The following is a 14,932-nucleotide window of genomic DNA, read 5'->3' as shown; positions in this document are numbered from 1 at the left end:
TTTTTTTTTTCTAGTTTATTTATTTTTGAGAGAAACAGCACGAGCTAGGGAGGGGCAGAAGACAGGGAGAGAATCCCAAGCACAGCACGGAGCCCAAGGCAGGGCTCAAACTCGCAAACCATGAGGTCATGACCTGAGCCGAAATCAGGGTCAGAGCTTAACCGACTGAGCCACCCAGGTGCCCCCAAATCACTCAGAAGATTCTTTTAAAGCGCCTAACCAGAGCATTAGAATGTTACTCACCAAGGTTCTCAACGCTACCGAGATTTTGGGCCACATAACTTACAGGACAGTCCTGAGCACTGTGGGATCCTGGCAACATCCCTGGCCTCTGCCCACTAGATAGATACCAGTAGCACAAAAAAATGTCTCCAGACATTGCCAGATAGCTCTTAGGGGGTGGGGCTGGGGGCAAAACCTCCTCCCAGCCACTGATTTAAATCTTGGACACGGTGGCCGTGGGCAGGGCTCCGCAAGACAAGCTTGGTGAACGTGTGGGGGAAAACAGGAAGCAAGGGCTGGCTCTAGCAGCTAATCAGCACTTGCGGAGTGCGTTTGTCTTGAACCTCCAACCTGAGGCACAGAACAAGCTCTACTACAGACCTGATCACGTTACTGGTCCACACAGCTCCGGGGCCTTGTCTGGGCCTGACTCCTCTTAAAGATCAGACCCTCCCCGTGGTCTCTCCCGGGTTAAGCTCACGCATGTGCTACCCTGCTCATTTTCTGCACAGGTGCTAACCCAGCACACTGCTCCCTTCGGTCACCTGCTGGCTTGTTTCACTCCCAGCGAGGCCACGAGCTCCGTGCAGGAGGGGGCCTCCCCTGGATCTGTGCTCCCAGCACACACAGCAGGGACTCAGGAGGCATGTGCAGACAGACAGAAGGGACAACGTCAGCCCTTCTCAAGCCATCTGTCCCTTTACATACCCCCTCCCCCACGGGGGGGATGCACAGGTGGTCCTTCTACACATGATTGGCTGCAGACCGCACCATGAGAAGCTCAGCACTCAGGTTCAACAACCCTGAACTTCATACTGCACTTGGAAGCAGAGAGTGTCGAACTGCAACAAACATTTCACTTCCTAGAATTTGATTTCATGCACCTAATTTTTTCAAATATACAGATTTCAGTTCTGGAATCTAGGGACTGGGTCCTTTAAAAAAATTTTTTTTCTTTCAACGTTTATTTATTTTTGGGACAGAGAGAGACAGAGCACGAACAGGGGAGAGGCAGAGAGAGAGAGGGAGACACAGAATCGGAAACAGGCTCCAGGCTCTGAGCCGTCAGCCCAGAGCCTGATGCGGGGCTCGAACTCACGGACCGCGAGATCGTGACCTGGCTGAAGTCGGACGCTTAACCGACTGCGCCACCCAGGCGCCCCTTGGGACCGGGTCCTTTAAAAGCAAGCCCCAAACTCGCCCTTGTAGCAAATCTGCTGACTGCTTGTGGCAGCTTTCAAGGGGCTTCTGACACTGGGCAGTTCAGAATCACGGAGAAGCTTCTTCACTGCCCCTGGGAGAAAGCTCTTCCCTGTCTCTGCAGAATAGGCAGGGGCAATGGCGACGCTGGCCTCGAAGTAAGAATATACCAGGCTCTCCCCTTCTGGAGTTTTCTTTTTTCTGATTTTTATTTTAGAGAGAGCACAAGGGGGCACAAAGAGAATCTTAAGCAGGCTCCACTCAGCACGGAGCTCAACACGGGACTCCATCCCGCGACCCTGGGATCATGACCTGAGTCAAAATCAAGCGTCAGATGCATAGCGGACTGAGCCACCCAGGCCGCCCCTGGATCCTTCTATTCCAGATGGCCACATCACTGCAAACTTTTAATTCTGCAGGTGTGGCCACGGATGTGCTGATAGGAAATAAATACTCTTTCCTCAAGTTTATGAAGTGCCAGTGTGCTGGGTTCACAAAACAACTTTTAAGTCCACACAACGAATGGGAACTTCCAAATGGGAAGTCACAAGGGTATGGATACCTGTTTGGTATGAAAGGGAGACGCCACAAAATAAAGATCCAGCAACTTTATGCAGATGGAGCTTTTCTTATTTCTAGGCAGTAAAACCTTCAATGGCTGCCTGTTATCTCCATGGCACAGCCTGGCTTTCAAGGCGTTGTGACAAATACTTACTGAGCACCTGTTATGTGCCAGGTACTCTCCTGGGGGAAGACACAGAGGTGAAAGAAACAGAAGAACAAAGTCCTACTTTCAAGGAGCTTCCAGTCTGGTTACAGAAGACAGGCAGATGGGCATATCTGGTCATAGGATGTGGCGGCCTGCCCACCGGCTCCCGCCATGTTAGCTGCGGGGTAGAGAAGGCCAGGATGGGAGTGCTATTAGTTCCCATGTCCTGAGACAGATGTGTGGCATGTTTCAGGAAGATCACGGAGGCGAGGGTGCCTGGAGATGAGTGAGAAGGGTGGGGTGGGGTTTTGGGGGCGAGACCGAGGTACCAGGCTCGATGGTGAGGCCGCATCAGCCATAGTAAGGGAGGGCAAAGAGGACAATGAATGCCACCTCCTATCTTACCAAACCCCGCCCAGCCGTGCTCTGACAGCAGACTGGAGGACAGCCAGCACGGAATCAGGGAGACCAGTTTGGGTTTTCTGTCTTGCAACCCAGAGAGGATGGTAGCTTGGAGGAGGTGGAAACAGCAGGTAGAAAAAATGCCGGATTCTGAAGTTAGTTTGAGAGGAGTCACTAGGATTCACTGGAGGATTAAACATGGCGTGGAAGAAAAAGAGGGAAATCAAGCAGAAGTTCAAGGTTTGGGGCCTGAACAGCTGGAGCGATAGCGTTGCTGTCTGGGGGACAGGACACACAGGAAACCCTGCTGTGCTTAGGACACGTCAAGTAGAAGCCAATCAGACATCTGTTGGACATTCCACAACCGGGTCTCCACCTTTCCTTCGGATCTCTTCTCCTTCTTGAGCCTGTAATTTAACCAGACCATCTTCCTTCCTGTTCCCTGAACGTTCACGAGGGCTCACGTCTTTTTTCCCAGGAATGCTGTACCCTAATAAAAACGCTGCCCATCCTTAATTGAGTACCAACGGTCCCTCAATCCAACAAGAGCCTGGGGTGCCTGATGTACATCCAGATCAGGAAGGGACGCATTAGCAGCACCGTGCTGTCCTGGGCCCTGCAGAAACTTACACATAGGTGGGAAAGAAGAACAGAGGCACCCTCAACAGAGAACGGTGAAGCCTGGGGTACTGGTAAAAAGAAAGACTTCCGAAGAACGAGCAGAATGAGTTGCACGAGGCGGGGAATGGTGGCGAAGGGGGTGCCCGTGTGCGACTGTGAACAATTCCGGTGGAAACAACTCTGATCACTGGCCTCACCTCTCTTCGGGGCAATGGGCCCAGTGGCGGGGGGTGGGGGTGGTGCTGAGAGAGAGGCTGCAGTTGAAGAACCCTCCCTGGTACCAGACACACAGTGGCCACCTCACGGGAGGCCTCCCGTCTGGAAGTACACGCAGACTGCAGGGACATGAGCATGACTGCTAGGGGCAGGCCTGGTGTTCCAATGCGCTGGATCCCTGAGAACGCTTTAGTGCACTTTGTTTGCCAAACTGCCAGTGAGTATCTACTCTGGGTCGTCTGAACTTTTTTTTACTCGAAATCTCGGGACCTCACCCTGGAGACCTCCGGATCATTACCATCTAAGTCCTTGGCAAGGTTTCCCCCAGTTCTGAGCGAGGCCAGATCAGCTTTCTAGGAATCCGTGTGACTAGCACAATAGCTGTTAGCACTTTCGGAGAACATTCACACCCACCCACCCCCTTCATTTGAGGTGCCCAGCAAGCCCGGGCAGGGCTGAAACTGTCACACGGGCTCAGTCCTTGAGCAGAGGGGCAATGGTGACAGGCTGGCTTACCCAGAGATGAGGGCAGAGCCAGAAGCACCTGAGACCAGGTAGAGGCCTCTCCTTTTACAGGCAAGAAAGCGGAGGCCCACACAGCTCCTTCGCTCCCTCAGCCAGTTGTGAGGTTCCTGAGGGCACGTGCACCCGATCAGCAACAATCCCAACCCACTAGGGGTAATCACTCACAACAGATGTGCATCTAAGCTGACATCCCTTGGGAGCACGGCCAATCAAAATCATCTACCTACATACTGTGCACGAGGCCCGACCCCAAGCACAGTTCAGGAGAACACCCCCCCCCCCCCCCCCCCCCGCAATGGTTGTGCTGGCACTTTCCCCTTTCATCCCGTCACTCAGGCTGGGGAAGGGTGAAGAAAGATTTCAGTGTGCAATCTCGGCGGTGGGGAGACCAACAAGCAGACTGGGTCGTTTGGGTAATTACAGAGGAGTAACAGGATTCCCCACGACATTGGCTCGACAAGCATTCTTGGCCTGAGTACAGAATGTCTGTCTCAATGCTTCATGGGAATAAACCATTCCTGATTTTGCGCCGGGGCTCAGATCCGGATGGTGTGTGCAGAGAGGCCTGAGTGTGAGTCCTGGCCGCTCACACTGAGAGCCCCTGGGTGTTGGTAATGATTATACACAAGGGCCATTTACCAAGCACTGGGTGTGTGCCAGGCGAGCTGGTGGGAGGGACGCATCATCTCATTCAGCGGGCACAGGCAGTCAGGGGAAGTGGGGGGTGGGGGGGGGAGCCTGGTGTCATCACCTCCATTTTACAGATGAGGGCACTGGGATTCCCAGGCCCAAGTCACCAGCTACCCCAAGGTCAAGCAGCAGCTGGCCGGGTGTGTCCGATCCCCCTAATCCAGAGCGCTTATACTTATGATCTGAACTAATCTGAGCCTCAGTTTCCCCACGAAAAGAGTGAGAAGTGGGCCTGGCCACCTTGAAACCATCTGCTAGTCGGCTAGGCTTCCGAGGTGTGGTCCCAAGGCTGAGGGGGCGTGGCGTCCTCACCCTCCTCAGGCTGCCGAGAGCGGGAGAAGAAGCCGTAGAGGGGAAGAGGAATTAACCTGAGAGTCGCGCCCAAGATAGGAACCCCCGCCTGGGCGGGGGGATACGGGGAGGAGGTACTCACGTCGATGTTTCTTAAAATGACGCACTTCCCATTGGTGTAAAGAAAATTGTTGCCCTTGGGGTCGCCGCCGATGATTTTAGAGACGCCCCTCTCCACCTGGGGGAGGCTGGCGAACACCTTCTCTGCGGAGACACAAATCAAGCAGATCACGTTAGGGGCAGCCCCCGCCTCATCCCCCAGGCCGGGCTGAGGACGGAGGGGTGGGAGCGGACTAGAGAGGGGCCCTGGACCGGTCTCAGCCGGTCACCTGTTGCCACCACCGGGAGGGGCGGCAGCCACTTTGAAGGAGCGCAAGGGACGGCGCGACTTCCTGGTCTGCGCTCCCGACCAGGCCCTTCAGGGACGCGGGGGCTCCCACGGGCCCAGCCCGCAGCGCCAACTTTGGGGCACCCCCTCCCGGGCCGGGGATCGCCGCCGGGCGCCCCGAGGGCGGCGGGGCGCTCGCCGGCCTGCGCCCTCACCCCTCCCCCGCGGCCCGGGACCCCGCCGGGCCGCCCGCGCCCCACCGATGGCCGAGGGGACGGGGGACATAGGCGCCCACCCCGGGGGCACGGGGCCGCGGTACTTACTGATCTCGTACGGCATCCTGCCCACTTGTTACCGCGCCGCGCTCGCCGAGAGCCTCCGAGGCCGCCCGCGCCGCGAAGCAGACTGGCGGAGGCCGGGCCGGGGGACGGGGGCCGAAAGGCGGCGCCGGGCGTGCCGGGCGCGGAGGGGGCGGTCCGAGGCCGGGGCTCCGAGGCCGGCTCGCGCCCTGCCCTGCGCGCTGCCGCTGCGGACGCGCCGAACCCGGAAGCGCGGCCCCGCGCGCGGCTCGCCCCCAGCTTTGACCATATATAGTCAAGCGCTCGGCTCGGCGGCTGCAGCCCGCGTGAGCCTGCGCGGACGGGGCCGCCCTTCCCCCCGCCCCGCGCGAGGCCTGCCCCGGCCGCCCCGCCCCCGGAAGTGACGTTACACACGGTCCTGTAAAAGGGCGGCGCGGGAGCGCCCACTCCATCAGAGTGGTCCTGGCCGCGGTTGGAGGAGGGTTGCGGAGTTCTTCGGGGGGGAAGGGAGGGCGGGCTTTTCGGGCGGCTCCTCGCTGGAGTTCTGCGGGGGCCGAGCGTGCTGTAGCGGGGGGCCGCGGAAGCCCTCTCCGTGCTTGTGTTGGCGTAGCGGGCGTCCCCGAGCCGCTAGCCTTCCTGCTGAGGCTGAGTCGGCGCCCGTTCGGGTTTTGCAAACATAGTGGGTTTCTGTTTTTTTTCTTGGAAGCTAGATGAGTGGGAGTCCCCCTTCCTCAAAAAACTGTCTCGCAGCAGAAACCTTAGGGATGTGTCTTTCCGGGCCCAAACTCACTCTCTCTCTCTCTCTCTCTCTCTCTCTCTCTCTCTCTCTCTCTCAAAACTTCAGAAAGCTAAGAAGCCAAGGAGAGCAAAAGGGAACGTAGGTTCTAAGAATACCAGAGTGGGTCAATGACGGAGGGGGAAGGCAAAGGGGAACTTGGAAGATCGAGGCAGCGGCTCTGAGCCTCACTTTTCAGCAGGGGGTGTAGTTTTCCTGAGATGGGGGCGGTGGCGGGGGGGGGGGGTGCCAAACGAGAATCTGTGAAGCACCTGTGGGTACGTAAGCGTCTGAAGCCTGCGCTAGAAAACCTAAGTGTGATGCTTGAATTCCTATTTTTCTAATCTGGGAAGCCTAGTAGGCTCTGTTTTCGAACTGGATCCGGGTTCTCTCTTCCTTGGCTGTTAGTCAAGAACCAAGCCTTGAACGCTCACCTGGGTAATTGCAGGTGCTTGTCATCTAGTCTGTTAAGCTCCTATCCTCCCTCCCCTTCAACTCAGTCTGTCTTTCAGATTGCAGCCTGAGCGTTTTTTCTAGAAGCTGAAACCTATTTTTTGTTTTACAAAACTCAAAGCTCTTAGGCTCAAAAGCTGAGGGCTTCAAAGTGGCCGACTAGGCCCTAAGTAAAAAGTCTCTGGGGGCGCCTGGGTGGCGCAGTCGGTTAAGCGTCCGACTTCAGCCAGGTCACGATCTCGCGGTCCGTGAGTTCGAGTCCCGCGTCAGGCTCTGGGCGGATGGCTTGGAGCCTGGAGCCTGTTTCCGATTCTGTGTCTCCCTCTCTCTCTGCCCCTCCCTCATTCATGCTCTGTCTCTCTCTGTCCCAAAAATAAATAAAAAAACGTTGAAAAAAAAATTAAAAAAAAAAAAAAGTCTCTGGGTTACAAAAGACTCCATCTACTGCCCTTAGCTCTATCTTCTTTCTTCCGCACGCCGGCTGCTTTGTTGCTCCCAGAATGTCCCAGGCATATTCCTACTCCAGGGCCTGGGTGATTTGTTTTCTACTTTGAATTATTCTCTCCAGAAGTACTTAACTGCTTCAGGGTCTCCTCAATAAACGTCACCTTCCCTGACGACCTTGCTTTAAATCACAAGCTTCCAGCCCTTAGGAATACATTCCTGAATCCTCCCTTTCCTGTGGTTTGTCTAGAGTAGATCCATCTGGCCCACATCGGATGTCCAAATGGATGCCCCTGCACCCCACGTGCAATCTTGGATCAAGAAACAAGGGATGTTAAGGTAGTTCTATGAACAGGACTATAGAAACGTAAATTAAATCTTTGTACCAAATGAGGATTCCTAAAACAAGTGGTCAAGCAAGTGTTGGCTATTAACTAGAGAAACCAGGACTTAATGATCAGACTTTAATGGGACTTAAGGTTCAGAACAGGTGAATTTAAGTTCACCCCTAGGATATTTACGTCGTGGAAGGACCCCGGTGGAAATAAAACTAAGGTACCCAACGTCAAGCACTTGCAAGCTTTAACATGTATATAAAGCCTTCTGTTGGATTTTGATGCTACTTGGAAAGCCAACCTAAGTAAAACATTCCCCAAACCCTGGCTCGAGGTCTTGCTGCCAGCTTGTGATGTTGATCTGCGGACTTAAATTGGGGGTGGGGATGGGGGTGCTGCCACTAGCTTAAAAGTTTACAGACAACGTGACTTGGCAGGCAGTTGGGATACCAGGGTGTTATTCCTCTGGTTCGTCTCTAGTGTGAGAAACCCGCTGACCCAATCCAGGGGGACGCGGAGACTGGGAGCACAGTGAAGCGAGGCTGTAATGAACGTTCTTGCAAGAGCAGGTAACTGGATAGACGCAATGGGGCAGTTACGACAGGCAATTGATCTCCTAGGGTGCAAATCCCTCCCCTGGTTCCTCATTGGCTGAATACTACAGAGGTTATAGTCTTACCTGGAAGTCAGCTATGCCCACGTGAGGCAAAAACTACAGTCCTTGAGGGGCGCAGAGACTTCGTTTTTTGGTGCATGCTCATTGCAAAGCCCAAGAAAGTAAGCCTGCAAAAGTGGAGAGGGGAAGAACCAGGAAGTGAAGTATCCAAGGGTTTAGAACTCCCGGGGGGGGGGGGGAGTTCTAAACCCTTGGAGAGGGGAGGTTCATATGTATTTCAAATAGGTTGTAAACCTATTGACAGCACTGCTTTTCCTTGTGAAAAGGACTCCTCTTCTCACATCTGGAACGTTCTGTTTGGTTGTCTAAGCTGTAAGGACTCAGTGACCCCTGGGTGATATGTGCTGTGCCTAACCGTAGTTCCGGTGCTTCTCCTCGGGTTCTCCTCCCTTATGTACACCTTGGTTAATACAACCACCTAACAGCCTGCCCTTGGTCTCCAGTGAGGACCCTGAATGTCTGCATCCTGGTGACTCCTACTCTACATGGTGGTCCAGCCACTTCTGGCAACTCCTGTTCCCAACTGCCTCCCTGGCATCTCAGGGAAGTCCCAAGGGCACTTCCTGGGACTAAACCAGTCTAAGACCAACTCCTCCCCCCCCCTTCTCCTACACAGGGCTGATTCTTTGAGGGCTCCCTTCCCACAGCGACCAGTAATCCCTGCCTCTGGCTGCACTGGTCAGAAACCTTACTCAGCCCGATCTCACCCCTACATTCGACCCTTCACCAAATCTCGTTCCTTGAATGCCTGCATCTCTTAAATCCAACCCTTCCATCTAAACACGGCTGGCCTTCAAGCTTTCTCACCTCCTCTGGGCTACTTTAACCACTTCCTAACTGCTGTATCCACTCAGAGCCAGAGTAACCTCAAACCTTGTCAGCAACCCCCACACCTGTCTCAACATGTAGGCCTGGGGAGGATGTTGGTCTCTAAGGCCCTGGGGGACCCAGGCTTTGGTTGGCTCTCCAGTAGCCCTGTCCCTGGGTCTTTTCCAGCCACAGGGGTCACCTCAGGGCTTCTCAGCTCTGCTGCTCTGCACGGCGGCTGCTTGGGAGCTGTGGCACCTGTGGTTTCTGAGCTTTCCCTGACACCCCAGGGTAGCCTGGTTGCAGTTGCTTGAGTGGGGTAACTGACAAAACCCTTCCACGGGCTTCCAGGAGTAAGTACGAGGCCTCGCCGCTTCAAGTCTGTTCTGACAAATATTTTGTGGTGAAAATAAGGGTTCCGAATGCGTGGCACGCTTAGCCCAGGCATCCTGGTTACCCCTTCCATAAATGAGGAACCTACAGGAGACCTTTGAGGCTCCTGCTTCCAGAAGCTTTGCAGAAAAACAAAGGAATCGCAGGAATTCCGGCCTTGTGGGCAAGGCCTGTAAACCTACTTACACACTTCCGACCCTCCTGTTCTCATGTTTAAGGATCTGGAAAGGGATCTCCTTCCTGTTAAAGAATATCGGGCCCCTGCAAAGGGCACTGTGCCCAGATGCTGCAAGAGCCCAAGAATGGGTGCTGATCCTCTAGAAGAGCTTGTGGTTGGACTAGTCCATCTCCTGGAGGCAGGGTCCTGTACAGTAGGGGAACTTCCCCATCACGGGCTCAGATTTCTCTAGAAATCTTGGTCTCTTTCCTGGGTCCTATCCTACCATTTGCAAGCCAGCTTGGGTAAACCACCCTCGATTATCTCTGAAATGTTGCTGCAATAGATAACGTCTCCATCTCTAAGCTGGCCATACCACCATTCTCTCCAATCTGCCATGAGCAGACCCTCACTTGGAAATGGCCAGGGAAACGTCCAGATTTGGCTCAAGGGTCAAACCCTAGTTTACCTATGACATGGGGCAGACTTAGCTATAGGCTACCCACCCCATGATCCTGGGAGCCTGGGGCGGCAGGGCTTTGGGCTGCCCTCCTAGAAGGGAGAACTATTGGGAGTGGGGCCATCACCCAACGAGCTCTCCTGCTTGTCCTGTCAAAGAGGGTTGATAATGCAAAACCCTGGCCTGTCTCTCTAAACCTATAGAAGAGTGTTAACCTCTGGTGTGTAAATTCTCCAGCCCTGAGTGTCACGCCTTGCTGTGGATGCTTCCTGTGAAGCTGCTCAATCAAAAACCAATGGTATTTCATGGCCCCGTGGGGGAACCACGCTTTGCCAAATGACTGCCTAACACCTGTAACCAGTGAGACAAGAGTGTTCAGATTTCTGCAAGCTGTAGGAACTTGTGCATAAGTTGTTTTGCCATTTGAGCTTCTCTATAGCACCTCTATCTCTAGGAGAACTCTGTTCCTGCGTAGCTCCAGACTAAACACAGTTCAGGGAACATCTCTTACTTGATTACTGATCTTCGTTCTTCAAAGCCATGCTTCATGGACCGCTAAACCTCCGCTATCTGTCCTAACCTGGTTCGAGACTTGGACTTGCACAACTTCACTCTTTGAGCACAGGACTGTGAAGGCTCTGGGCCAGGCCCTCCGCTTCCCCACCAGTCTTTGCTCTCTGTACTGACCTCCTGTAAGTTGTAGGATGAATACAGCCGCTGCTCTTGCTTTTCTCTTCTGCCTGCTACTCGGCACAGCAGGTGAAATGGTGCCCTGAAGGGAGGTAGAGTCCCCGTCCTCACCTCCGCCTCCCTTGAAGGAAGGGCTTTCTTGGACTTCCCTGATCTTTCCGTGAGGACTTGCCCAAGTTTCAAAGCAAAAGGCTACAGCCAGGATTCAAGCTTGGGTCTGCTCTCCAGAGCACAACTGTTGCCCTTCGTGGGGAAAGGGCTGAACAAGACCGGCGCAGCGTTCGCGGATCTTGGTGTTGATGAATAGACCGCTTTATCCCCTTGCAGTGAGCGGTGCAATCCCGTAGCTCTTCGGGCAAGTGCAAGGATGTCCGTCACTCTCTAGTTGAAACGCTCTGTCCTTCTGGGACAGATACTTAGAATTACAATGTGGCCTTTTCCCGGACTTACACCAGAAAATGATCCGGCTGTCTCAGTCACCCTCTGGCTCTGGGGACCTCTGTCCAGGTTGTACCCTAAAGCAGGCACGTGGCTATGCGATCCCTTGACATTCTGCAGTGCTTGGGGTGTCTGGTCTTGTTGCATCCACACGACTCCTGAAACAGAATGCTACGGGCACTGGTGACAGTCACAACAAACTTTATTGCAATGAGAGGCAAGGCACACCGATTGATCGGGACCGACACTCTTGACCCGAGTGCGGTCTCGAACAGCCGGCGTATGGGAGGTTTTATAGCTGACCACATCGTCTTATCACCTGGGAACAGAACAAAGGAATAGTTCCCAGGTGGAAACAGTTCAAACAGGCCCTTGCCCCAATCCAATCCAACACTAATCCATCTCTTGATAGGATAAGGCTGTTATCTTTTAATCTACAGTGTTAAAGCTGTTATTTCTTAAGGCTACAGGTTAGCCCTACACTACAGTTTAACCCTTACATAAGGACACAAGCCATATGGGATTGAGGCCTACCTACTCTGGTAGGACCTCATCGTAATAGATTGTCAGCAATGACCATATTTCCAATTCACCTTCTGAGGTACTGGGGTTTAGGACTTGAATGTATCATTGGGGGGATACATCTCTGTAACAGTAGGTAAGCTTGCTACTTTCACTTGACCGTCCTCCCACCCTGAGCCCTGATTGATGTCCTGAGGCCCCCTTGGAGAGAAAGACATAAGATGCTGTAGTGTGCAGATGTATGCTTTGGCAATGACCGCAGTGACACGAGAGGTTCACCACCCGTCTTTGGAGCACCTGCCCTTGGGGAAAACCAACTAGGGTTTACGAACAGATCCATGGGCAGGTGCCCTACCAAAGGGTCTCCAAAGTAATGATAAAACAGCTATTGTCTGTCCCACCCCCTGATCTGGCATTCCATTCTAAAATGCTCAAATGTAGCATCTTAAACAGCTGCCTCTGGAACAGACCCCAGAGAATACTTTGGGCGTGTTTGGTAGTTACTGGCTGCCCTTGGGACTGTGAGCCCAATTCCTCGACCTGACCTAGCATAGCCATGAAGTTACTTCTGCGTCCAAGTGCAGCCGCAGGGTGGAGGCCACCGTGGATGGCCGGGAGCCGTTTGGCCTCCGTGCTTAAGTCTGGGCCTGCAGAAGGCCTTCATTAGACCCTTTGTCCTGGCTGGGTGGGCTCTAGTCCCCACCAGTGGCCTTGAGTTAGGGTAGTCGGCCTCTGTGTACGTGGGCAACTTGATCCGTATCGTAATGTCCGTTTCCAAGGCAGTAGCTCTAAAGGGACACTCCAGAGTGAGGCTGGAGATGACGGTGTTCCAACTGACATCAAAGTTAACGGATCGAGGAGCACCACTACATTGGGGGATGATTCGCATCTGGTTTTGATTTTATTCCGACTCTGACATCAGTTAATGGACCAAGGAGCACCACTACATACAATTGGGGATAACTTGCATCTGGCTTTGATTTTTTTTAAATTCAATTGATGGTTACATTTGTTTCAGGTGTATAACTGATTACTTCCACACAACACCTGGTGCTCATCACAAGTGTTTAATCCCTACCCTGTTTCACCCATCCCCCCATCTCTTATAACTGCTTGTTCTGTAAGAGTTTGATTCTTTTTCCCCTTGGCTTGTTTTAAGTTTACCTGAGTGACCTCGTATGATCTTTGCCTTTCTGACTTGGCTTAGCATGATACTCTAACTCCATCCATGTCTCTGCAAATGGCAACATTCCATTCTTTTTGATAGCTAAGTAATATTCCACTGGACATAAATCCTTATCCATCAGTTGGTGGACACGTGGGCTGCTTCCATCACTTGGCTATTGTGGATAGTGCTGCTATAAATACGGAGACACGTGTATCCCTTTGAATTGGTATTTTTGTGGTGTTGGGGCAAATACCTAGTAGTGCGATTGCCAGATGGTCGGGTAGTTCTATCTTGAGAAACCTCTACACGGTTTTCCACAATGGCTGCATCAGTTCGCATTCCTACCAGCAGTGCAAAAGGATTTCCCTTTCTCCACATCCTTGCCAACAGCTGTCTTGTTTTTAGACATTGTGACAGGTGTGAGGAGTATCCCCTTGTGGATTTGTATTTCCCTGATGAGTGGTGTTGAGCATCTTTCCACGTGTCAGCCATCTGCAGGTCTTTGGAGAAATGTCTACTCAGGGCTTCTGCCCATTTTTTAATTGGATTTTTGTAATGTTTACTTTGAGAGCAAGCGTGAGCAGGGGAGCGGGGAGAACCCCAAGTGCAGGGCTCAAACTCCCAAAACTGAGATCCTGAGCTGAAATCCAGAGTCTGATGCTTCACTGACTGAGCCACCCTAGGGCTACTGAGCTTTAAAATCTATAAAAATAAACTTACAGCTACTCTTTACCATCAGGTCTCACTTGCAAGTATCGTCTCCCATCCCATAGGTTTCCTTTTAGTTCTGTTTGCTTTGTGCAGAAGCCTTTTACTTTGAAGTCACTTTTTTTTTGGGTTTTGTTTCCCTTGCTTCAGGAGACCTACCTAAAAAGTTGCTACAGCCAGTCTCAAAGAGGTATTGCCTGTGTTCCCTTCTAGGATTTTCTATGGTTTCAGGTCTCATATTTAGGTCGTGAGTGAATCCATCTTGAATTTTTGTGTATGGTGTATGAAAGTGGTCCAATTTCATTCTTTAGCATGTTGTGGTCTAGTTGTCCCAACACCATTTGTTGAAAGGACTATCCTTTTCCCGCAGAATATTCTTTCCTGCTTTGATGGACCGTATAGTTGTGGGTTCACTTCTGGTTTTTCTATTCTGTTCCATTGACCTAATGTGTTCATTTTTGTGCCAGTACCATACCGTGTGAGTACTACAGCTTTGTAAGACGATTGAAGTTTGGCTATAAGGGTGCCTGTCTGGTTCAGTTGCTAGAGCATGCGACTCTTCCTCCTTGGTGTTGAGTTAAAGCCCCATGTTGGTCTTGGAGCTTACTCAAATTCTCCAGTTTTGGTTTCTTCCCCCTCTTAAAATAAGGTCTGCAGTCTTCTCTGGATATGTCTGTTCCATTCAAGCCCTACGGGTCTCTGGGCTGCACCTATTCTCAGGATTGGGCAGGTACTTACATGTCTGAGAGAGCCCCAGACTGGACGATGGTGCAGCATTGGCTACTGTGGAGACTTGAACGTGGGATAGGGAGTGTGGGTCCTTAAGATGCCTGCCCCTGTCGGTTAGAAATGATAAAGGTCAGGCAGTGTGTTTGCATGTTAGCCATGCACCTAGTGTCTGCCTGGTATGGTGTGGATATTGAGTAGAGGACTTCCCTCCTGGACCACTAGAAACCAAAGGGGAAGAAGATTTTAAATTCCAAGAGTGTTGGGGTCCAGTGTTCCTAGTGGTGGTCCTTGCAACCTTTGCACCTTAGTTGCAAATGCCTTGTTACAGAGCAGAGACAGAGCCATTATTCTAGCGAATGGCTGCTTGTGTAGCACAGTATATCAGTATTTGCTCGCAAAGAGCTGATTTCAACCCTCTCTTGGTGCCCACCAACTACACCCCACTTTCTAGTCTCAAGATACTTGACTGTTGAGGAATCAAGCCAACGCTTCTGGATGTTTCCATCAGGCATTCCCCAGAACCAGCAATTGCAAACCAGCTCCCAGGACCCCTGCCAATACTGTAAAGGAGTAAACTAGCTGGGGCTAATCTGTTTTTTTTTTTTTTTTTTTTT

At 52.4% G+C, this 14,932-nt stretch overlaps 1 protein-coding gene across 1 annotated transcript in view; it reads right to left on the bottom strand.

Moving 5' to 3' along the window:
- WDR1 (WD repeat domain 1) overlaps positions 1 to 5,846 on the bottom strand; it is a 44,750-nt gene extending 38,904 nt beyond the window's left edge. The window contains exons 1-2 of the mRNA XM_043572966.1: positions 5,588 to 5,846; positions 5,019 to 5,140 (exon numbers count right to left, since the gene is read on the bottom strand). Coding sequence (XP_043428901.1) covers positions 5,019 to 5,140; positions 5,588 to 5,603 — 138 coding nt within the window. The 5' untranslated portion in view covers positions 5,604 to 5,846. The remainder of the gene's footprint in view (positions 1 to 5,018; positions 5,141 to 5,587) is intronic.
- Positions 5,847 to 14,932: the final 9,086 nt, after the last annotated feature.

The sequence above is a fragment of the Prionailurus bengalensis genome, chromosome B1 (genome assembly GCF_016509475.1).
Source record: "Prionailurus bengalensis isolate Pbe53 chromosome B1, Fcat_Pben_1.1_paternal_pri, whole genome shotgun sequence".
In the NCBI taxonomy this organism is placed as follows: Eukaryota; Metazoa; Chordata; class Mammalia; order Carnivora; family Felidae; genus Prionailurus; species Prionailurus bengalensis.
Note: the sequence above shows the minus strand (reverse complement) of the source record. Positions and strands in the feature narration are given on the sequence as shown.